A 17828-nucleotide genomic window follows, 5' to 3' on the forward strand; every position below is an offset into this window, starting at 1 on the left:
TGTACTGTAATCCAATTTATAGGAACACTGCAGAGAAAGTAACTAATGAATCCTAGATCTAGATCTCTGTGGCTAGAAACAAGATTTTTTTTAATTTAAAAAATAAACTTCAGGAGAATGTGGTAAATGCAGATGTCAGCAAGTCTGCTAATGGGTCTTAGACTTCCTTAATTCCGAAAAAGCTTTGTGCAGTCTTGTGGACAAAAATCTATAAACAATGCTGAGTCCTTTGGGGGCATTTTTCACAAATAATAAATGACTTTGTACTTCTATTTCAGATCTTGCTCTACCATCACTTTCTTCTCTTCTCAGTTAACTGACCATGTAGTTCCACATGCTTACAAACTCATTACATCTACATTTTCACAACTTCACTATCTGTTCTTAATGATTTTGTGTCTAAATTTAAAAAAAATTTAAACAGCTCCCATTTTCCCCAGGTTGATTTCTGCATTATGGATAACTTTCTGAATCTATAATATTTCTAAAGATTCCACTGAGTTATAGCACTACAGAACATACTGAAGTATTTTATGAGTAACTTCTTTTAATCTAAAGTTAAATTCAATCAAAATTATTGTTATGTTAACAATAAAAATTTTAAAAACAATTAAGTTGTGACTTTGGAATAAAAACATTAACAAACTACATTGCTATCCCAACATTGTTTTAATTTTAAAAAGAATCCATTTATCTCTATAGATGGATTGGCAGTTTGTATAAGAAAGTTGAAGCTGTCCACTTGAAGCATGAAAAGAAATGCCAAAAAACCATGGTAGTCTTTCTGGGAAATCCTGTTACTAGTGGGTTTTTTCATTAGTAATGGGCTTTTTTCATTAGCATTGAATATTTTACACACTCTGAAAAGCTGTAGTTAGCAGTTTGTAAAAATGGTGTGTTTCTAGTTTGCTTCAATATGAATACCATGGAGGCTATGCTTCAAACAGGCAGTCCCTAAATGTACATTGATTTCATGCATTGATTTAGCCAGCATTTTTTGTTTGTTTGTTTTTATTTCCTACTCTGTGTCAGGCTAGTTCTCACTTAGAAACCCTCTTAATTCCAAGAACTTTAAACATGCCCAAATTCAAACAAATGTTTAAATTCATTCAATATTGTGGTGCTTGCTTGGGTAGCACATCCAATTTTACATATATATATATATATAGCTGGAGTAGGAAGTGGCAACCCACTCTTGCCTAGAGAATTCCGTGGACAGAGGAGCCTGGAGGGCTACAGCTCATGAGATCACAAAGAGTTGGACATGACAGGGAAACTGAGCTTGCACATGCATATATATATATATACATATATATCTGCTTTTATGAAGATTGTGGAAAAGAATTTAACTGTAATTTATTAAAGAAGTTATATACTAACACGTAGGAAAGAATTGATTCTTTGTTAATTCTTTTCCTTAAATATATAATACAGATTTATAGTTTGTCATACTCATGTTATAAGTCGCAATGACCTGTGCCTTTTATTCTGTTTCAGATCCACTGCACACAGATGACACAAGAATATTTGAGTTCTATTGTATTTCATTTGGAAGCTGTGCTTCTTCCCTAACTTCTTGATAAAATCCTTCTTATATAGAGTTTCATTTTTATTCCTTCATATCTGAAAATCCCATATTCTCAACAATCTGAATTAAATATTTATTAAACTATTATATATCTTTCCCTTAGTCACTGATAATGACTCTGGTTCACAGCTGGCTTCTAGGGCAATTTATCCATATTATAGACTGATATTTATGTTTTGACATAAAAAATTGCCCTATATCCAAAGTATACATATATGTTTATATGAAATTCAACCTAGACAATTTTATTTTTTATTTATGAAAGAAATAGACCCAGCATGAAGAAATGTGTATTGTAGATTTTCCTGATGTGAAAATTGTAAGCTCTGTCATTTTTCTGCTTTAGACAGCTGAGGTGGCATTAGCTAATCTCAAGAACAAATACGAAAATGAAAAAGCAATGGTGACTGAAACTATGACAAAACTTAGAAATGAACTGAAGGCTTTGAAAGAAGATGCAGCAACCTTCTCATCCCTGAGAGCAATGTTTGCAACAAGGTAACAGTTTTCTCTTGCAAGGTTAGGTGCAGTACATGGGGATAAGGTGTGGTACCTGGCTTCCCTCGTGGCTCAAATGGTAAAGCGTCCGCCTGCAAACCCAGGGAGACCTGGGTTCGATCCCTGGGTCGGGAAGATCCTCTGGGGAAGGAAATGGCAACCTGCTTCAGTACTCTTGCCTGGAAAATCCCATGGATGAAGGAGCCTTGTATACTACAGTCCATGGGGTCACAAAGAGTTGGACACAACTGAGCAACTTCACTTTCCTTTGTGAGGATAAAACTTTAAAATGTGTACGTTCATCTTCCTGCATCATGAGTGTTATTTAATGTGTCATCTAAAAGGGTAAAGTGTAAAGAAAATAGATGAGATTCCTCTCTGACAAATCTAAAATAAAACCTTTTGAGCTATTTTCCAAAGCCCTCTACTGGACACCCTGGATCAAGCAATTCTTTTACATGAAAGTGTTTTTATTTTATTTTATTATTGTTTGGCCACGCCACACAGCTTGCAAGATCTTAGTTCCCCAACCCAGGGTCACACCCGGGCCCCCGTTAGTGGAAGCACAGAGTCTTAACCACTGGCTCTCCAGGGAATTCCCTATACAAATGTTTTTACATTAATACAATAGATATTTTTTCTAGCGCCTTTTATACCCAAAAGAATTAGACCAAAGAAAACAAAACCTCCAATAAGGGGGAAAAACCCACTTCCTGAAATAGCTAAATATTATATTATCACCATTGACATTTATTTTTGTGTATATAAAAGTTTATCATTAGCAAGTATTTGTATGAAAAGATATCTTCATAATGAAGATTAATATTCATCATATCAGCTAATTACTTAGACTTAATATGTTGTTCTTGTTTAGTTGCTAAGTTGTGTCCAAGTCTTTTGTGACCCCATGGACTGTAGCCTGTCAGACTTCTCTGTCTGTGGGATTTCCCAGGCAAGAATACTGGAGTGGGTTGCCATTTCCTTCTCCAGGGAATCTTCCCATCTGAGGGACTGAACCCATGTCTCTGCATTAGCAGACAGGTTCTTTACCACTGAGCCACCAGGGAAGCCTAGACTTAATATACTGTGAATTAAATTATGATTTCTATGATGTTATTATATATATTACCAAATTTTTTCACACTACCCAACTAATTATTTAGACAAATGTTAGTTACTGCCTCCCCCCACCAGTTTTGTCATGAAGCACCACTGTATTTTATTTTTAGACTTGAAATGATTGTTCAAAAAGTACTGATTCAAAAAAAAAAAAAAGTATTGATTCGGTGGTTTCAAAATCTTGAGATGTTCAATATAGTGCTGCAATTTCCTTTTTGCTGTCACAATTCAGTGCCAAAACAAAAATAATTCTATATTTGATATGATGCAAATGGTATAAAACTCACAAAGCATAACTACGGTTATGCTTTATTTGCAGATTCGATAAATTATTTGCATGTAGCTAATATAAATGTAAAAATAAATCCTGGGCCCTAGGAATCTGTCCAGCTGCCTTTTTGTGTCAGGAGAGAAAAGGCTCAAGTTCATACTTTTTGATTGACTCTTGGAAATGGCAATGAGGAGGCTAAGTGCCTAAGAGACCACAGGGTATAGGAGAACTGAAGGGAACTGACTTCTTGGTCTGAGCACAGAAGAGTTAGCATACCTCTGGCCTCTACGGGGAGGTAGGGACAGGAGAATGGGTTTCATGCATAATGCCTCCCTCTTTGAAAAGGAAATCAAAAAAATTTTAAAGGGACATTTAATGTCTCGATCTGTCTTATATAAGAATTATTACCCCAAAATAATGTATTGTAACAGAAATTTGTTTTTTCAGGTTATTAACTGCCTACTCCGTTGTATTTTTTTAAATATTGTTATCTAACCAAGTAAAATAAATCCAGGGTCCCGAAATCCACACGTTATTTTACTAAGCCCTGATTTTTCTTATAATAGTCCTACTGTGCTTCTTGACATTCAGTGTTAAAAAATAATGAGACCCACCTGGAGCTCAAGTTCTTTCACTACAAAGTCTATTTTTTTTTAATGCCATAAGTCTTATGCTTATTTCAAAGTTTATACAAAACATTTAGTAACTCTGGAAAGTCATTAACTATCTTCTGATTTGAGAAGAGAATTCTTAATGAGTAAATAAACTCAGAAAAAGCTCTGAATAATTGTGTGAATAATTCTTCGTTCCAAATGTACATGTGCTCAGGTGTCACTTTTGGTGGAAAAAAGACCACTGAGCTTATCCTCCTGGTACAGCAGTATCAAACCTGAACAAAGTCAACTATATCTGTATCAAACCCTCTGCAAATCTTGATCTCCTTTGACACCTACTGCTTTAGCATTTGGTTGGGAAATCATTGAAAATACTCAGGTTTTTAGTTCAGGCAAATCTGCCATGTTGAAATCAGTAGCAACTATAATCTGAACTCAAAAATATAAATAAAATACATGTTTTCTTTACAAATATTATTATTCTTTTGTATGCTAAAGGCATAGACTATAAAATTATTATAACACATCTACGATGCTGTGTACATTACCTGAGACTTTACTGTTGGTTTTTCTGCATCATGGAGCAGCCCTCACAATAATTCTGTCTCTGGAGTTCAAGATACTGCCTATTAAGAATGTCCCTAGGCCTTCCCTGGTATCCCAATGGTTAACACTCTGTGCTTCCACTGCAGGTGGTGTGGGTTCAATCCCTGGTTCCCTGGTCAGGGACCTAAGATCCTGCATGCTTCACAGCAAGGCCAAAAGAAAACAAAAAGAAGGCCCCCATATGTACTTCACTGTATAGATGAACTATCAGTTATTGAACCTGCTCTTTTTCCAACTTTCTACTGTAATAGATTACTTCTATTCCATTACTTCCATTGTAATGGAATTACTTCCACTACTTCCAAATCCTAGTAAAAATTCATTACTTTCAACTGAAGCTCCAAATGTAATTGCACAAAGATTTTCTCCTGACCACTTTTCTGTTGTGGTTCTAGATGTGATGAATATGTCACCCAGTTGGATGAGATGCAGAGACAGTTAGCAGCCGCAGAGGATGAAAAGAAGACTCTGAACACTTTGTTACGAATGGCTATCCAGCAAAAACTCGCCCTGACCCAGCGGCTGGAGGACTTAGAGTTTGACCATGAGCAGTCCCGTCGCAGCAAAGGCAAACTTGGAAAGAGCAAGATCGGCAGCCCTAAAGTAAGTGGGGAGGCATCAGTCACCGTGCCCACCATAGACACTTACCTCCTGCATAGTCAGGGCCCACAGACACCCAACATTCGGGTCAGCAGTGGCACTCAGAGGAAAAGGTATGCATGCAGCGATCTTCATAGTATGGTGCAGTGGCCAGATTTTAGTTAACTGCAAAAATTAATGTGCTCTTATTGTGGAGGATGGAGGAAGGGAAGGAAGAGAAAAACTGGGAGTGGGTATATAAATGGGCCTTGCCAATGTTGGTTTTTCCAAATTAAAACCTTTTGATCATTGTGTTTATTTGTTTCTGTCCCCCACACCCCATCTCTTGGTTAACCATAATATACTTTTCAAGTGTCTGTTAACATTTTTGCTGTTCCTTGTATGCATAAATATGCCTCTCCCTTACCTCCAACCTAAAAATTGGTAGATGAAAAGTGGATATTAAGAATGAAGCTATGTTTTACATGGGTGATAATTTGAATGGTAATGCTGCTATTTACCAGCTTCTCTCTAATGAGGCAAGAATATGAATGTGTTCTCTTAGGGGAACTTTTGTTCATATGCCGAAAACTGATGACTGACTGAAAGGAGATGTCTCTATTTCAGTCAGATAGAATGGAATATATATAGTGTTTTTCTTAAAAGAAGGTTTTTGTGCTTTTTCTTTTAGTATGTGAATATTGTTTTTAAAAATCATTCATAAGGTTATTAATGGCTTGATTTTATTACCTTTCTCCAGAGTCCTGGATGTTGAATTACTTACCCTGTATAATTTCAGTTAATAGTGAGATTTTATTTTAGGAGCTTTCAATTAAGAATCAAACAATATAAATATTTTCTGTTTGTGGTTCAAACTGACTAACTATAATAAATCTCTTTTCCAGTATCCAGTACAATTTCCAAATAGGGTTGTATCCTGGTATGGAAACTAAACATTTAGTGAAAGTCTTGATTTACTTGTTAAAAAATTAAATGCCAATATAAATAATGTTGTCACTGGTGAGGCTTTGAAAGGTAATTAAAGTAAAACTTTTTTGTTTCCTATATGTATTTTCTTGGATCTCCTGCAAGACAATTTTCACCTTCCCTTTGTGATCAGAGCCGTCCCAGGACTTCAGGGGCTTCCTACCTACAGAATTTATTAAGAGTTCCCCCTGATCCCACCTCCACAGAGTCATTTCTTCTGAAGGGCCCCCCTTCCATGAGTGAATTCATCCAAGGGCACCGGCTCAGCAAGGAAAAAAGGTTAACCGTGGCTCCACCAGGTAAACATTTTTTCCTTGGGTGCATGTGATGCAAATGATGAGTTGAATAGACCAACTCTCCCCTTCCTTCCAGCTACTCACACCCACCCATCCACAGAGTCTAACTTTGATGATGATAAATTTCTACTGTTACACCCTTTATACTATGCTTCCTGTTTCCTCCTTTACTCAGCCAGACTGTCATTTCTTAGGCGTCTCCAGGGACTTCCCTTTTTAGCAGCCAAGGATGAAAACTGAGAGTTGGAAGGAATGGGATAGGTGAAGGGAAACTAGTGACAGGCACAGGGCAAGACACACAGTCCTATTTGCAGTTTGGTAGCTCCTAGCAACTCTGTCTTGGTCAAATTTTGTCATTTTCTTCTGATCATTTTTAACATAATTTCAGTCAAGGGAACCATCTCTATAAAAAGCTCTTTGGGCTGATCTCCTTTTGCAGTGACTCAGAATGTCTTCTCAATTATAGAAAATATAAAAGTAAAATCCTCTTAGGTTTTGCCCCTCAGGAACATTTAGGTCTTAATATAATGTTCTTATAGTTTGTAAGCCCTTATTTATTCGTGCTTATCAGCATGCTCACAACTTACTTTAGCTTCACTGTTTTGCATTTTTCTAGTATTTTTTGTTTTTTCTCTGGAGGACCTCATTTGAAAATATGACTTCTGGCAGATAAACATCATTCTTTTGGGAAATCCCTACATGTTAACTATAGGTCAGAGGTGGTGCACTTGAATTCTGTGAAACAAAATAAGCCCAAAGGCAGCTGTTATTAGGCTATCATAAGGAATGAAAAATTAAAAACTAATTCCAGTTAGTTGTCAACAGTTAGAAATTCAAGAGAGTTCACTGGGACAGCTGTATTTCTGGCCTCCCTTGAATGATCCTGGCAGCCTCAAGTCTGCATTCATGCATGTCAGCAACCTGCTGGAGCTATGTAATGGCTGCTGGTTTTAAACAGGGCAAACTGCAGTTTACCACTGGTCCCCTCACTGCCAATTACATATACCCAGCCTGCTGTACTTGTTTCTGTTGTCATTTGGCTCCTAATGTAACCTTTGAGTTTGTCACCTTTGCCACAAAAAAAAAAATTTTTTTTTAGTTACTTCAATTTTACCTTAATTCCTTTTTGGAAACCTCAGCCTTTGGATCTCTAATACTGTACTTCCCTTATCTGATTCATGAATCAGCCTACTGGTTGGGATTAAAAGATATGGTGTGAAAATTTATAGTACAAGTTAGACATTCTAAGAATGTTTGAGGACACATAGGTAGTGTGATAAGGAGTTGGAGGAGATTAACAGCCAAATGTTCACCTAAAATAAAAAGTCAGATTTTCCTGGAGGTTCCTCCTTTCATGACTCTTTTGCTCTTGTTTTAGACCCCTTTGGAAGCTACCTTGAAGTATCTGTGAGTCACCAAAGTGGTCCTGATTCATCAGAACACCTAAGTTAAATAAAACCCAAAGATCTTATTGTGTTCCAACTGGACCTAGTAGCATTATCTTCTAGAACTTAGAAAAGAAATTCTGTGATTAATAAGTAAATCTATTGTATTTTAATTTTAAAAGTGACATATCAATAATATTAAAATTAATAATAAATATTAATAACAGCTATTTTCATTTTGTATATGACTATTTGATCCTTGTTTACATTAATATCTTTTTACATCATAGTCATTACATTGCAGAAACCACTAACAGATATCTTAAATTTTTCTGTTACTATCTAGTCTTATTTTTATTTTTAAAGGTTGTATCATAAATTTTACTTCAGATATTATCATTGCATTAATCACCACTTCCTCTCTTGTTAACCACTGAGATGGTTTTCCATTATTTATTATAAGATGCTGTTAGAAATATCATGCATTCAACTTCTCATCTATTCCATTCTTTTCTCAAGAGTGAGATCACTGGGTTAAAAATATGAACATCTTTATGTTTTTTGCTCTATTTTGATGTTCTGATGTGATGTCCAAAAGGGCATATCAATGTACTGAAAGTCTTACATTTTCCCCATTTTCACACATTCTGAATCTTTCTGCTACTGCTAGTCAGAATACATGAATGAGAATACTATTATGTGGCCTGAAATTCTTTAGTTTTGAATAATGAGAAAATGCCATAGAGCTTAGAAATGATTGCTATATGCAAGATGAGATATAAATAATGTGGAATTCAGAATCATCAGTAGGCCAGAAAAGCATTTTAATTACAACTTAGCATATTGATAAACCTTATATTTTAACCATTTATTTGAAGTTAAAATAATAAAAGTATGAAGGAAGTAAATCTGTTATTATAGCCTGAAGAATTTTCAATATTATATCATGGAACCAACCAGATTAGTCCTTAATAAATTCTTAGATCAACCCAACAACATTTTCTAAAAGGTTCTGTTTAAATGAATAGAAACTGATTAGCCATCTACACCAAACTGTAGCTTCTAAAAATATTTGCATTATTGACAATATATATTTTTCCTAGACTAAACTATATTGGATAAGGCATATTAAACATTATTTACAATGCTTTCACTATATAAAATGTTTCATTAAGCTGAGGGAGGGAAAGTATGCCATTTATATCCAATCATATGTTCTATGCAAGAATATCTTAAACCCATGGCAAGTAATAGGTTTTTTGTTTTTTGTTTTTTTTAAGTAATAGGTTTTATGAGTACTTTTTATTCTTGGGTTTAATATAAGTTATTGATTATTATAGATTTACTTGCTGGTAACAATTTATATACATCTTTTTTTTTATATACATCATTTTAAAACAATGATTTTCTGTTAATTTATCAGAATTTTTTTATAGGCATTGTTTTCTAAAATGTATTTTTAATGTTTTCTACAATATAGTTTTTAGTTTATTTTTTAGGTGATTTTAATTATTCTATTAAGTCAATATACAGATTGTTTCTATTGGGATCATTGAAGAAATTAAGTCAATGTAAATGATGTTAGTTTAATTTGTTTTCAATTCTTTGGTTGAGGAATTGCAAGATATATAAATCTAATATAAAATTTTAAAACAGAACATAGAATATTATTTACCATATATAAGGAATATTTAGAAATAGATTTCACTTCTGTGAGATGGTTAGCATAAAACCCCATCTTCTTCAAGGCACAATTTCTCAATTTTTGGAAAATCAGTTCTAGAATAGGGCATTAATTTTCAAAATTAGTAGACTGTTTTGTGCTAATTTATTAGTACATTGTTCTGATTGATTTCTAATATTAGTAAAACTTTGTGGAGGAAAATTCTGGCTATGGCTCAGTCTCTGCTACCTCAGCTCTAGAAATTCCAGAGTTTCTGGCTGTGACTTACTTTTTTTCTCCTGACTTATCCTTATCCAGCATACAAATTTCAGCATCCTCCCCTCATGTAGCTTTGAAGAACTTGAATCAAAGGGTTCCCTTCTGATATCAACAAGTTTGCAATCAAAAAGCAGATAGTATATCTTCATAATATTAGTGGTTATTTTGTAACCAATATTTCATCTCAGTGCCTTAACTACCTAGGTTTACATAATTAATAGAAACTTATAATTTAATCAATAATTAAAATCAATCTACCAGAGTATATGAAAGGAATCTATTCAGATCATAGGCCAGAGGTGTTATTTCTGTGGTAAAGACCTAACTGCATCATTTGCACAAGTGAATTAGGTTCCCGGACCCAACTGCAGCGTGAGGAGGGGGAGAAGGCAGTCCTTCAGCACACCAAGCAGTTCTTTGATACCAGCTGGTTGCCATAGGATCCAACTCAACTCTGATACCATCTGCCTGGAGATGGCATCAGATTCCACACACTGAGGACTCAATCTGACAAGATTGCCCCACACCCGCATCCCCACTTCTTAAGCCAATCAAAAGCCTGGGCTATTACCTGTGTCTCTGACCCACCGCTATAGATTGGAGTTCCCATGACCCCTCTTTAGACTCCAGATACCAGTCCAAAGTCCAGGTTGTTTCCTTACTTCTGAACGACTGACTATAAACCAAAGGTTCCCAAGACCCCTCTTCAGGTTCAATTAATCTGCTACTTCCTCAATCACTGGTTTATTATTTTTTTTAAAAAGTAACTCAGGAACAGCCAGACAGAGAAATTTGTAGGTCAAGAAACAGGGAAATGTGCCAGAGTTTGCCTACTCTTCTAGCATGACACTGTAATCTCCACGTGTTCACCAACCCAGAAACTCTGTGAACCCTGTCCTTTAAGATTTCTATAGCGGCTTCATTAGAGAAGCATGAGTTTGATTAAATCATTGGCCATTTAATGATTGATTCAACCTTCAGGGGTTGAAACTGAAAGTTCCAACTCTCTGTGGTTGGTTCCCCTGGCAACCAGCCTCCACCCTTAGGTGGGGTCCTAAAGTCATCTCATTAACACAGCAAGAGACACTTTTGTCATTCTTAGCACTTAAGAAATTCCAACGTTTGGGGAGCTAAGAGCCAGGAATCCTGGACGAAGACCAAATATACATTCCTTATAAATCACAGTATCGCAACAGGATAAATAAGAAATCTGAAACTTGAAAAAGCAAGCTTGAACTTTCTTCTTGAAGTAATAGCCTGAGCAGTCTGCTCTTCATGAACCTGTGTTTTCCCTGTAGAAGCTTTTTCTCTTGAATGTTCTGCTTCCCTGTGTGATTTCAGTTCCTCCATTCCTCCCTGCTTCACTCTTTTCCTTCATCCTCTCTCTTGCTCTGAAACCATTACTGAACTATTGTGAAAGAATGGTTTTGAAATCTGAAATTTTTCTATGGTATTTCAAATCTTACCAATTTTTAAAGAAGCTCATAGAAATATATTAACCGTAGTATGTACTCACTCCTTTAGTAACAAACATGTTACTAAACATGTTCATTAGTGAAAATTGCCTTTACATTTCCCTACATTCAAATAGTAAATATGTATATGTGTTTGTTGTATTACAAAGCCTATGTTCTTAAATATGTACCCAAATCACATTTCTTTCATTGACTCATTTTCTCATTCACTTGTTTGTCAAATTTTAGCAAAGTATATTGTGCACCTAGTATGTGTCAGGCACTTTTTTTTGCTTTTGTTATAATCCATGGGATTGCAAAGAGTTGGACATGACTGAGTGATTTTCACTGACTGACTTACTTATAATGTGAAAGTGTTAGTTACTCAGTCATGTCTACTCTTTGCAACCCCATGGACAGTATCCTGTCCAGCTCCTCACTCCATGGGATTCTCCAGGCAAGAATACTGGGTTGCAATTTCCTTCTCCAGGGGGTCTTCCCAACCCAATGATATTCAAGTAAAACATCACCTCTGTTCTCCCCTTTTAAGGGGAGGTAGATAGGCAAATAAGTAATGATATTAGTAAATGTTTCTGGTAAATAGAAGGATTGGGGTGACGAGGAAATCCTGCCCAAAGAAATGCAAGTACTTGTCATGAGAGGTAACTGTAGACCTTAATAGGTAGAAGGCAAAGGTGCAGGTATGGGTAAAGAGAAAAGCCTTGTAGGAGATCAGCTTGCACAAAGGCTGATGAATTAGGGGCTAGAAACTGGATCAGGACTTGGGAGTGATGGGAATGACTCTAGAAAGGCAGACAGGGACTTGAAAATAGAGGGCCAGGTTAGTGAGAATAGACTTTATTCCAAGGGCACAGATAAGTTTTCAGAAGAGGAGGATTTTTAGTTTATAAGTCTAAATAGTGTATTTAGTCCCACCTGGCAGTGAGGTGGAGAATGGATTAGATGTAGGTAATGTTAACCAATGCTAGGAAAGATTGAAGGCAGGAGGAGAAGGGGACAACAGAGGATGACATGGTTGGATGGCATCACTGATGTGATAGACATGAGTTTGAGTAGGCCCCAGGAGTTGGTGATGGTCAGGGAAGCCTGGCATATTGAAGTCCATGGAGTTGCAAAGAGTTGGACACGACTAAGTGATTGAACTGATTGACTGACTGACTGAATATTACCCAAACACTGGGTTCTCCTCTTGATGGGTGTCAAGCCAAAAGACACAACTGAAACCATGTAACTCAGATTGGGATTTGAACCCACAGTCTTTTAACTGATATCACACCTAATCTCAGGACTTAATGAAACTCAGTTTCTTGATGTCCCATCACAGAAAGAATTCAGGGAGAGACAAAGTGATAGGTAAGAAATAGATTTATTTAGAGAGAAATACACTCCACAGAGTGTGGGCCATCTCAGAAGGCGAGAGCAGCCCCTGAGTATGGCGTGGTTAGTGTTTTTATGGGCTGGGTAATTTCATAGGCTAATGACTGGAAGGATTATTCCAACTATTTTGGGGAAGGGGCAGGTTTTTCTAGGAGTTGGGTCACTGTCTACTGTTTTGCCTTTGATGATCAGCCTCAGAACTGTGATGGCGCTGGTGGGTGTGTCATTTAGCATATGCTAGTGTACTCAGTTCAGTTCAGTACTTGCTCAGTACTTGCTCAGTCCTGTCTGACTCTTTGTGACCCCATGGACTGCAGACCCCAGGCGTCCCTGTCCATCACCAGCTCCTGGAGCTTGCTCAGACTCATGTCCATTGAGTCAGTGATGTCATCCAACCATTTAATCCTCTGTTGTCCCCTTCTCCTGCCTTCAGTCTTTCCCAGCATCAGGGTCTTTTCCAGTGAGTTAGTTCTTCACATCAGGTAGACAAATTATTGGAGCTTCAGCTTCAGCATCAGTCCTTCCAATGAATATTCAGGACTGATTTCCTTTATGAGTGCCTGGTTTGATATCCTTGCAATCCAAGGGACTCTCAAGAGTCTTCTCCAACACCATAGTCAAAAGCATCAATTCTTCCATGCTCAGCTTTCGTCATGGTCCCACTCTCACATCCATACATGACTACTGGAAAAACCATAGCTTTGACTAGACGGACCTTTGTCAGCAAAGTAATGTCTCTGCTTTTCAGTATGCTGTCTAGATTGGTCATAGCTTTACTTCCAAGGAGCAAGCAACTTTTAATTTCATGGCTGCAGTCACCATAGCAGTGATTCTGGAGCCCAACAAAATAAAGTCTGTCACTGTTTCCATTGTCTCCCATCTACTTGCCATGAAGTGAGGGGACTGGATGAAATGATCTTCATTTTTTGAATTTTGAGATTTAAGCCAGCTTCTTCACTCTCTACTTTCACTTTCATCAAGAGAGTTTTTAGTTCCTCTTCGCTTTCTGCCATAAGGTTGGTGTCATCTTCATATCTGAGGTTATTGATATTCCTCCCTGCAATCTTGATTCCAGCTTGTGCTTCATCCAGCTCGGCATTTCACATGATGTACTCTGCCTAAGTTAAATAAGCAGGGTGACAAAATGTCGTCTTGATGTACTCCTCTCCCAATTTGGAACCAGTCCATTGTTCCATGTCCAGTTCTAACTGTTACTTCTTGACCTGCATACAGATTTCTCAGGAGGCAGGTAAGGTGATCTAGTATTCCCATCTCTTGAAGTGAGAGTATTCCCATCTCTTCCACATTTTGTAGTGATCCACACAGTGAAAAGCTTTGGCATAGTCAATAAAGCAGAAATAGATGTTTTTCTGGAACTCTCTTGCTTTTTCAATGATCCAGCAGATGTTGGCAGTTTGATCTATGGTTCCTCTGCCTTTTCTAAATCCGGCTTGTACATCTGGAAGTTCTCAGTTCACATACTATTGAAGCCTAGCTTGGAGAATTTTGAGCATTACTTTGCTAACATGTGAAATGAGTGCAATTGTGCAATAGTTTGAACATTCTTTGGCATAGCCTTTCTTTGCGATTGGAATAAAAACGGACATTTTGCAGTCCTATGGCCACGGCTGAGTTTTCCAAATTTCCTGGCAGCACTTTCACAGCATCATCTTTTAGGATTTGAAATAGCTCAGCTGGAATTCTGTCACCTCCACTAGCTTTGTTCATAGTGGTGATTCCTAAGGCCCCCTTGACTTCACCTTCCAGGATGTCTGGTTCTAGGTGAGTGATCACACCATCATGGTTATCTGGATCATGATGATCTTTTTGTATAGTTCTTCTGAGTATTCTTGCCACCTCTTCTTAATATTTTCTGCTTCTGTTAGGTCCATATGATTTCTGTCCTTTATTGTACCATTCTTTGCATGAAATGTTCCCTTGATATCTCTAATTTTCTTGAAGAGATCTCTAGTCTTTCCCATTCTAGTGTTTTCCTCTATTTCTTTGCATTGATCACTGAAGAAGGCTTTCTTATCTCTCCTTGCTATTCTTTGGAACTCTGCTTTCAAACAGGTATATCTTTCCTTTTCCCCTTTGCCTTTCACATCTTTTCTTTTCTCAGCTATTTGTAATGCCTTCTCAGACAACCATTTTGCCTTTTTGCATTTCTTTTCCTTGGGAATGGTCTTGATCACTGCCTCCTGTACAGTGTCACAAACCTCTGTCCATAGTTCTTCAGGCACTCTGTCTATCAGATCGAATCCCTTGGATCTGTTTGTCACTTCCACTGTATAATCAGTCGTAAGGGATTTGATATAGGTCATACCTGTATGGTCTAGTGGTTTTCCCTACTTTCTTCAATTTAAGTCTGAATTTGGCAATAAGGAGTTCATGATCTGAGCCACAGTCAGCTCCCAGTCTTGTTTTTGCTGACTGTATAGAACTTCTCCATCTTTGGCTGCAAAGAATATAATCAATCTGATTTCAGTATTGACCATCTGCTGATATCCATGTGTAGAGTCTTCTCTTGTGCTGTTGGAAGAGGGTGTTTGCTATGACCAGTGTGGTCTCTTGGCAAACTCTATTAGCCTTTGCCCTTACTTCATTTTGTACTCCGAGGCCAAACCTGCCTGTTACTCCAAGTTATCTCTTGACTTCCTACTTTTGGATTCCAGTCCCCTCTGATGAAAAGGACATCTTTTTTGGGTGTTAGTTCTAGAAGGTCTTGTAGGTCTTCATAGAACTGTGCAACTTCAGCTTCTTCAGGATTAGTGGTTGGGGCATAGACTTGGATTACTGTGTTATTGAATGGTTTGCCTTGGAAACAAACAGAGATCACTCTGTTGTTTTTGAGCTTGCACCCAAGTACTGCATTTCAGACTCTTGTTGACTATGAAGGCTACTCCATTTCTTCTAAGGGATTCTTGCCCATGGTAGTAGATATAATGGTCATCTGAATTAAATTCACCCATTCTGGTCCAGTTTAGTTCACTGATTCCTAACATGTCAATGTTCACTTTTGCCATCTCCTGTTTGACGACTTCCAACTTACCTTGATTCATGGCCCTAACATTCCAGTTTCTTATACAATATTGCTCTTTACAGCATTGGACTTTACTTCCATCACCAGTCACATCCACACCTGGGTGTTGTTTTTGCTTTGGTTCCATACCTTCATTCTTTCTGGAGTTATTTCTCCACTCTTCTCTAGTAGCATATTGGGCACCTACTGACCTGGGGAGATCATCTTTCAGTGTCATATCTTTCTGCCTTTTCATACTGTTCATGGTGTTAGGAAAAACGCCGCGGGAGGAAAAAAAGCCGCCTCTAAGGACCGGTGGTAAAGGCCTTTTATTAAGCGTCGCTCTCGGGCAGAACTCCCGGGGGGCTGGTGAGTGAGGAGACAAAGGGAGTCTGCAAAGTATGAGGGGTGGGGAGGGGTTTTATAGTCCGGGCAGGCATCCAGGCCAGGTCTTTTCATATAAGGAAGAAAGCGCGGGCTACAGCGGTGGTCAGTATCCGAGGGCTTTATGTTGGTACCTAATTGGACAAGGCTGCAGGGGGCCAGCCCCTGGAAGTTCAGCCAGCCTCCGGAATTTGCCTTGCAGCACTTTCCCGGGGCATGCCCCGACCTTTCATCCCGGCCTTTTTGTTATAGGACAAGGGGCGCCGGTTCTCTCTGGCTATTTCCTGCTGAACGGGGGCGACGAGGGGTAGGGGCCAGCCGGGACGAAAGGTCAGCTTATGCAGGATTGTGAGGTGGGTCTGTGTCTTTTTGATTGAGTCGAGTGTAAGCTGTTAGGAGCATGGCCCGTCCGGTAGCAGCCTGCGCTATTTCTTGGACCCAGCGAAGAATAAGTTGGACAAGGCAGGGGCCTGTGGTGAGGCCCAGAACCAGCAGGAGTATAGGGCCTAGAAAGGGCAAGAGGTATGGGAGTAAACCATTGAGTCCGGTCCAGAGGGGGCTTTCTTGGAGCTGTCTGCGCCTTTGTTCCAGGCCTGGCGGTTGGGGCCAATAGGGGATGTGGAGATGCCAGTCGATGTCCAGGGCCGTAGCCACCTGCTGGGAGATCTGTGAGAGTATATATATATATATATATATATATTTTTTTTTTTTTTTTTTTTTTTTAAGAGAGGAGTAGGGCAGGAGGGGATGACCAGAAAGGAGTGGGTAAATAGGCAGGAATATAATTGACAGGGTGTTGGTTGGGTTTGGAGTGGACATGAGGTTTGGCCGTCAATGCCCATAACCGAAACCTGGGAAGGACGTAAAGTGTCCCTGAAAGAGGGAAGGACCGAATAGGTAGCCCCCGCATTAACCAGACTTTACCCGTTACCTGGAGCGTTACCCTGGGCTTGGCTTGGGTTATCGGGGTTCCCGAGTCTGGGCGGCGTCAGCTATCGTCGAAGCTCAGCAGCTCGAAGGCCGGAGGAGGGCAGGAGGTCTCCCTGGGGCGCTCTGGTCTCCAGCCCCTAGAGGTCGGGGCCCGAGAGGCCTGGGGACAGTCACTAGCCCAGTGTCCTCGCTGTCTGCACAACGGGCACGGCTTGGAAGGAGGCCACGGATTGGGGCACATCTTGGCCCAGTGTCCTTCTTGGCCGCATTTGAAGCAGGCCCCCGGAGGGGGGTCTTGGGACCCCGAGCCCGCCGCCAGCCGCAGGGCCGCTATTAAGGCCTGGGTTTGTTGGTTTAGGAGGCTTGCCTGAAATTCGGCCTCTTGCTTGAGCCTTGCCTTTCGGCTGGCCTCAGCAGTTTCTTCACGGGCGTTATAAACTTTAAAGGCCATTTTTACCAGGTCTCGAATAGGGGTCTGAGGGCTGTCCTCGGCCTTGGCCAGCTTTTTTCGGATGTCAGGTGCGGATTGGGAGATAAAATGATTGGCCAAGGTAGCTGCCCCAATGGGGGACTCAGGGGACAGTCTGGTGTATTGAACAAGGGCCTCAGTCAGCCGATTAAGAAACATGGCTGGGTTTTCATCGGGCCCCTGAGTCACCTCATCTAGTCTGAGGAGGTTTACAACCTTATGAGAGGACGTTTCCATCCCATCGAGGAGACACTCTATCATATAGCGTACCCGCAGCTGACCGCCA

The 17828-nt window shown here is 39.0% G+C and overlaps 1 protein-coding gene across 7 annotated transcripts in view; it reads left to right on the top strand.

Moving 5' to 3' along the window:
• The window catches only part of BICD1 (BICD cargo adaptor 1), a 251349-nt gene that overhangs the window by 204290 nt on the left and 29231 nt on the right, over window positions 1-17828 (top strand). For 3 of the 7 annotated variants that reach the window (XM_061125247.1, XM_061125248.1, XM_061125250.1), the window contains exons 6-7: window positions 1935-2086; window positions 5092-5299. In XM_061125247.1, coding sequence (XP_060981230.1) covers window positions 1935-2086; window positions 5092-5299 — 360 coding nt within the window. Of the gene's footprint in view, window positions 1-1934; window positions 2087-5091; window positions 5410-6367; window positions 6562-17828 lie in introns of those variants that run through there. The other 4 variants (XM_061125244.1, XM_061125253.1, XM_061125249.1 and 1 more) reach the window with 3 other exon arrangements.

Source organism: Dama dama, chromosome 22 (assembly GCF_033118175.1).
Source record: "Dama dama isolate Ldn47 chromosome 22, ASM3311817v1, whole genome shotgun sequence".
NCBI classification, from domain to species: Eukaryota; Metazoa; Chordata; class Mammalia; order Artiodactyla; family Cervidae; genus Dama; species Dama dama.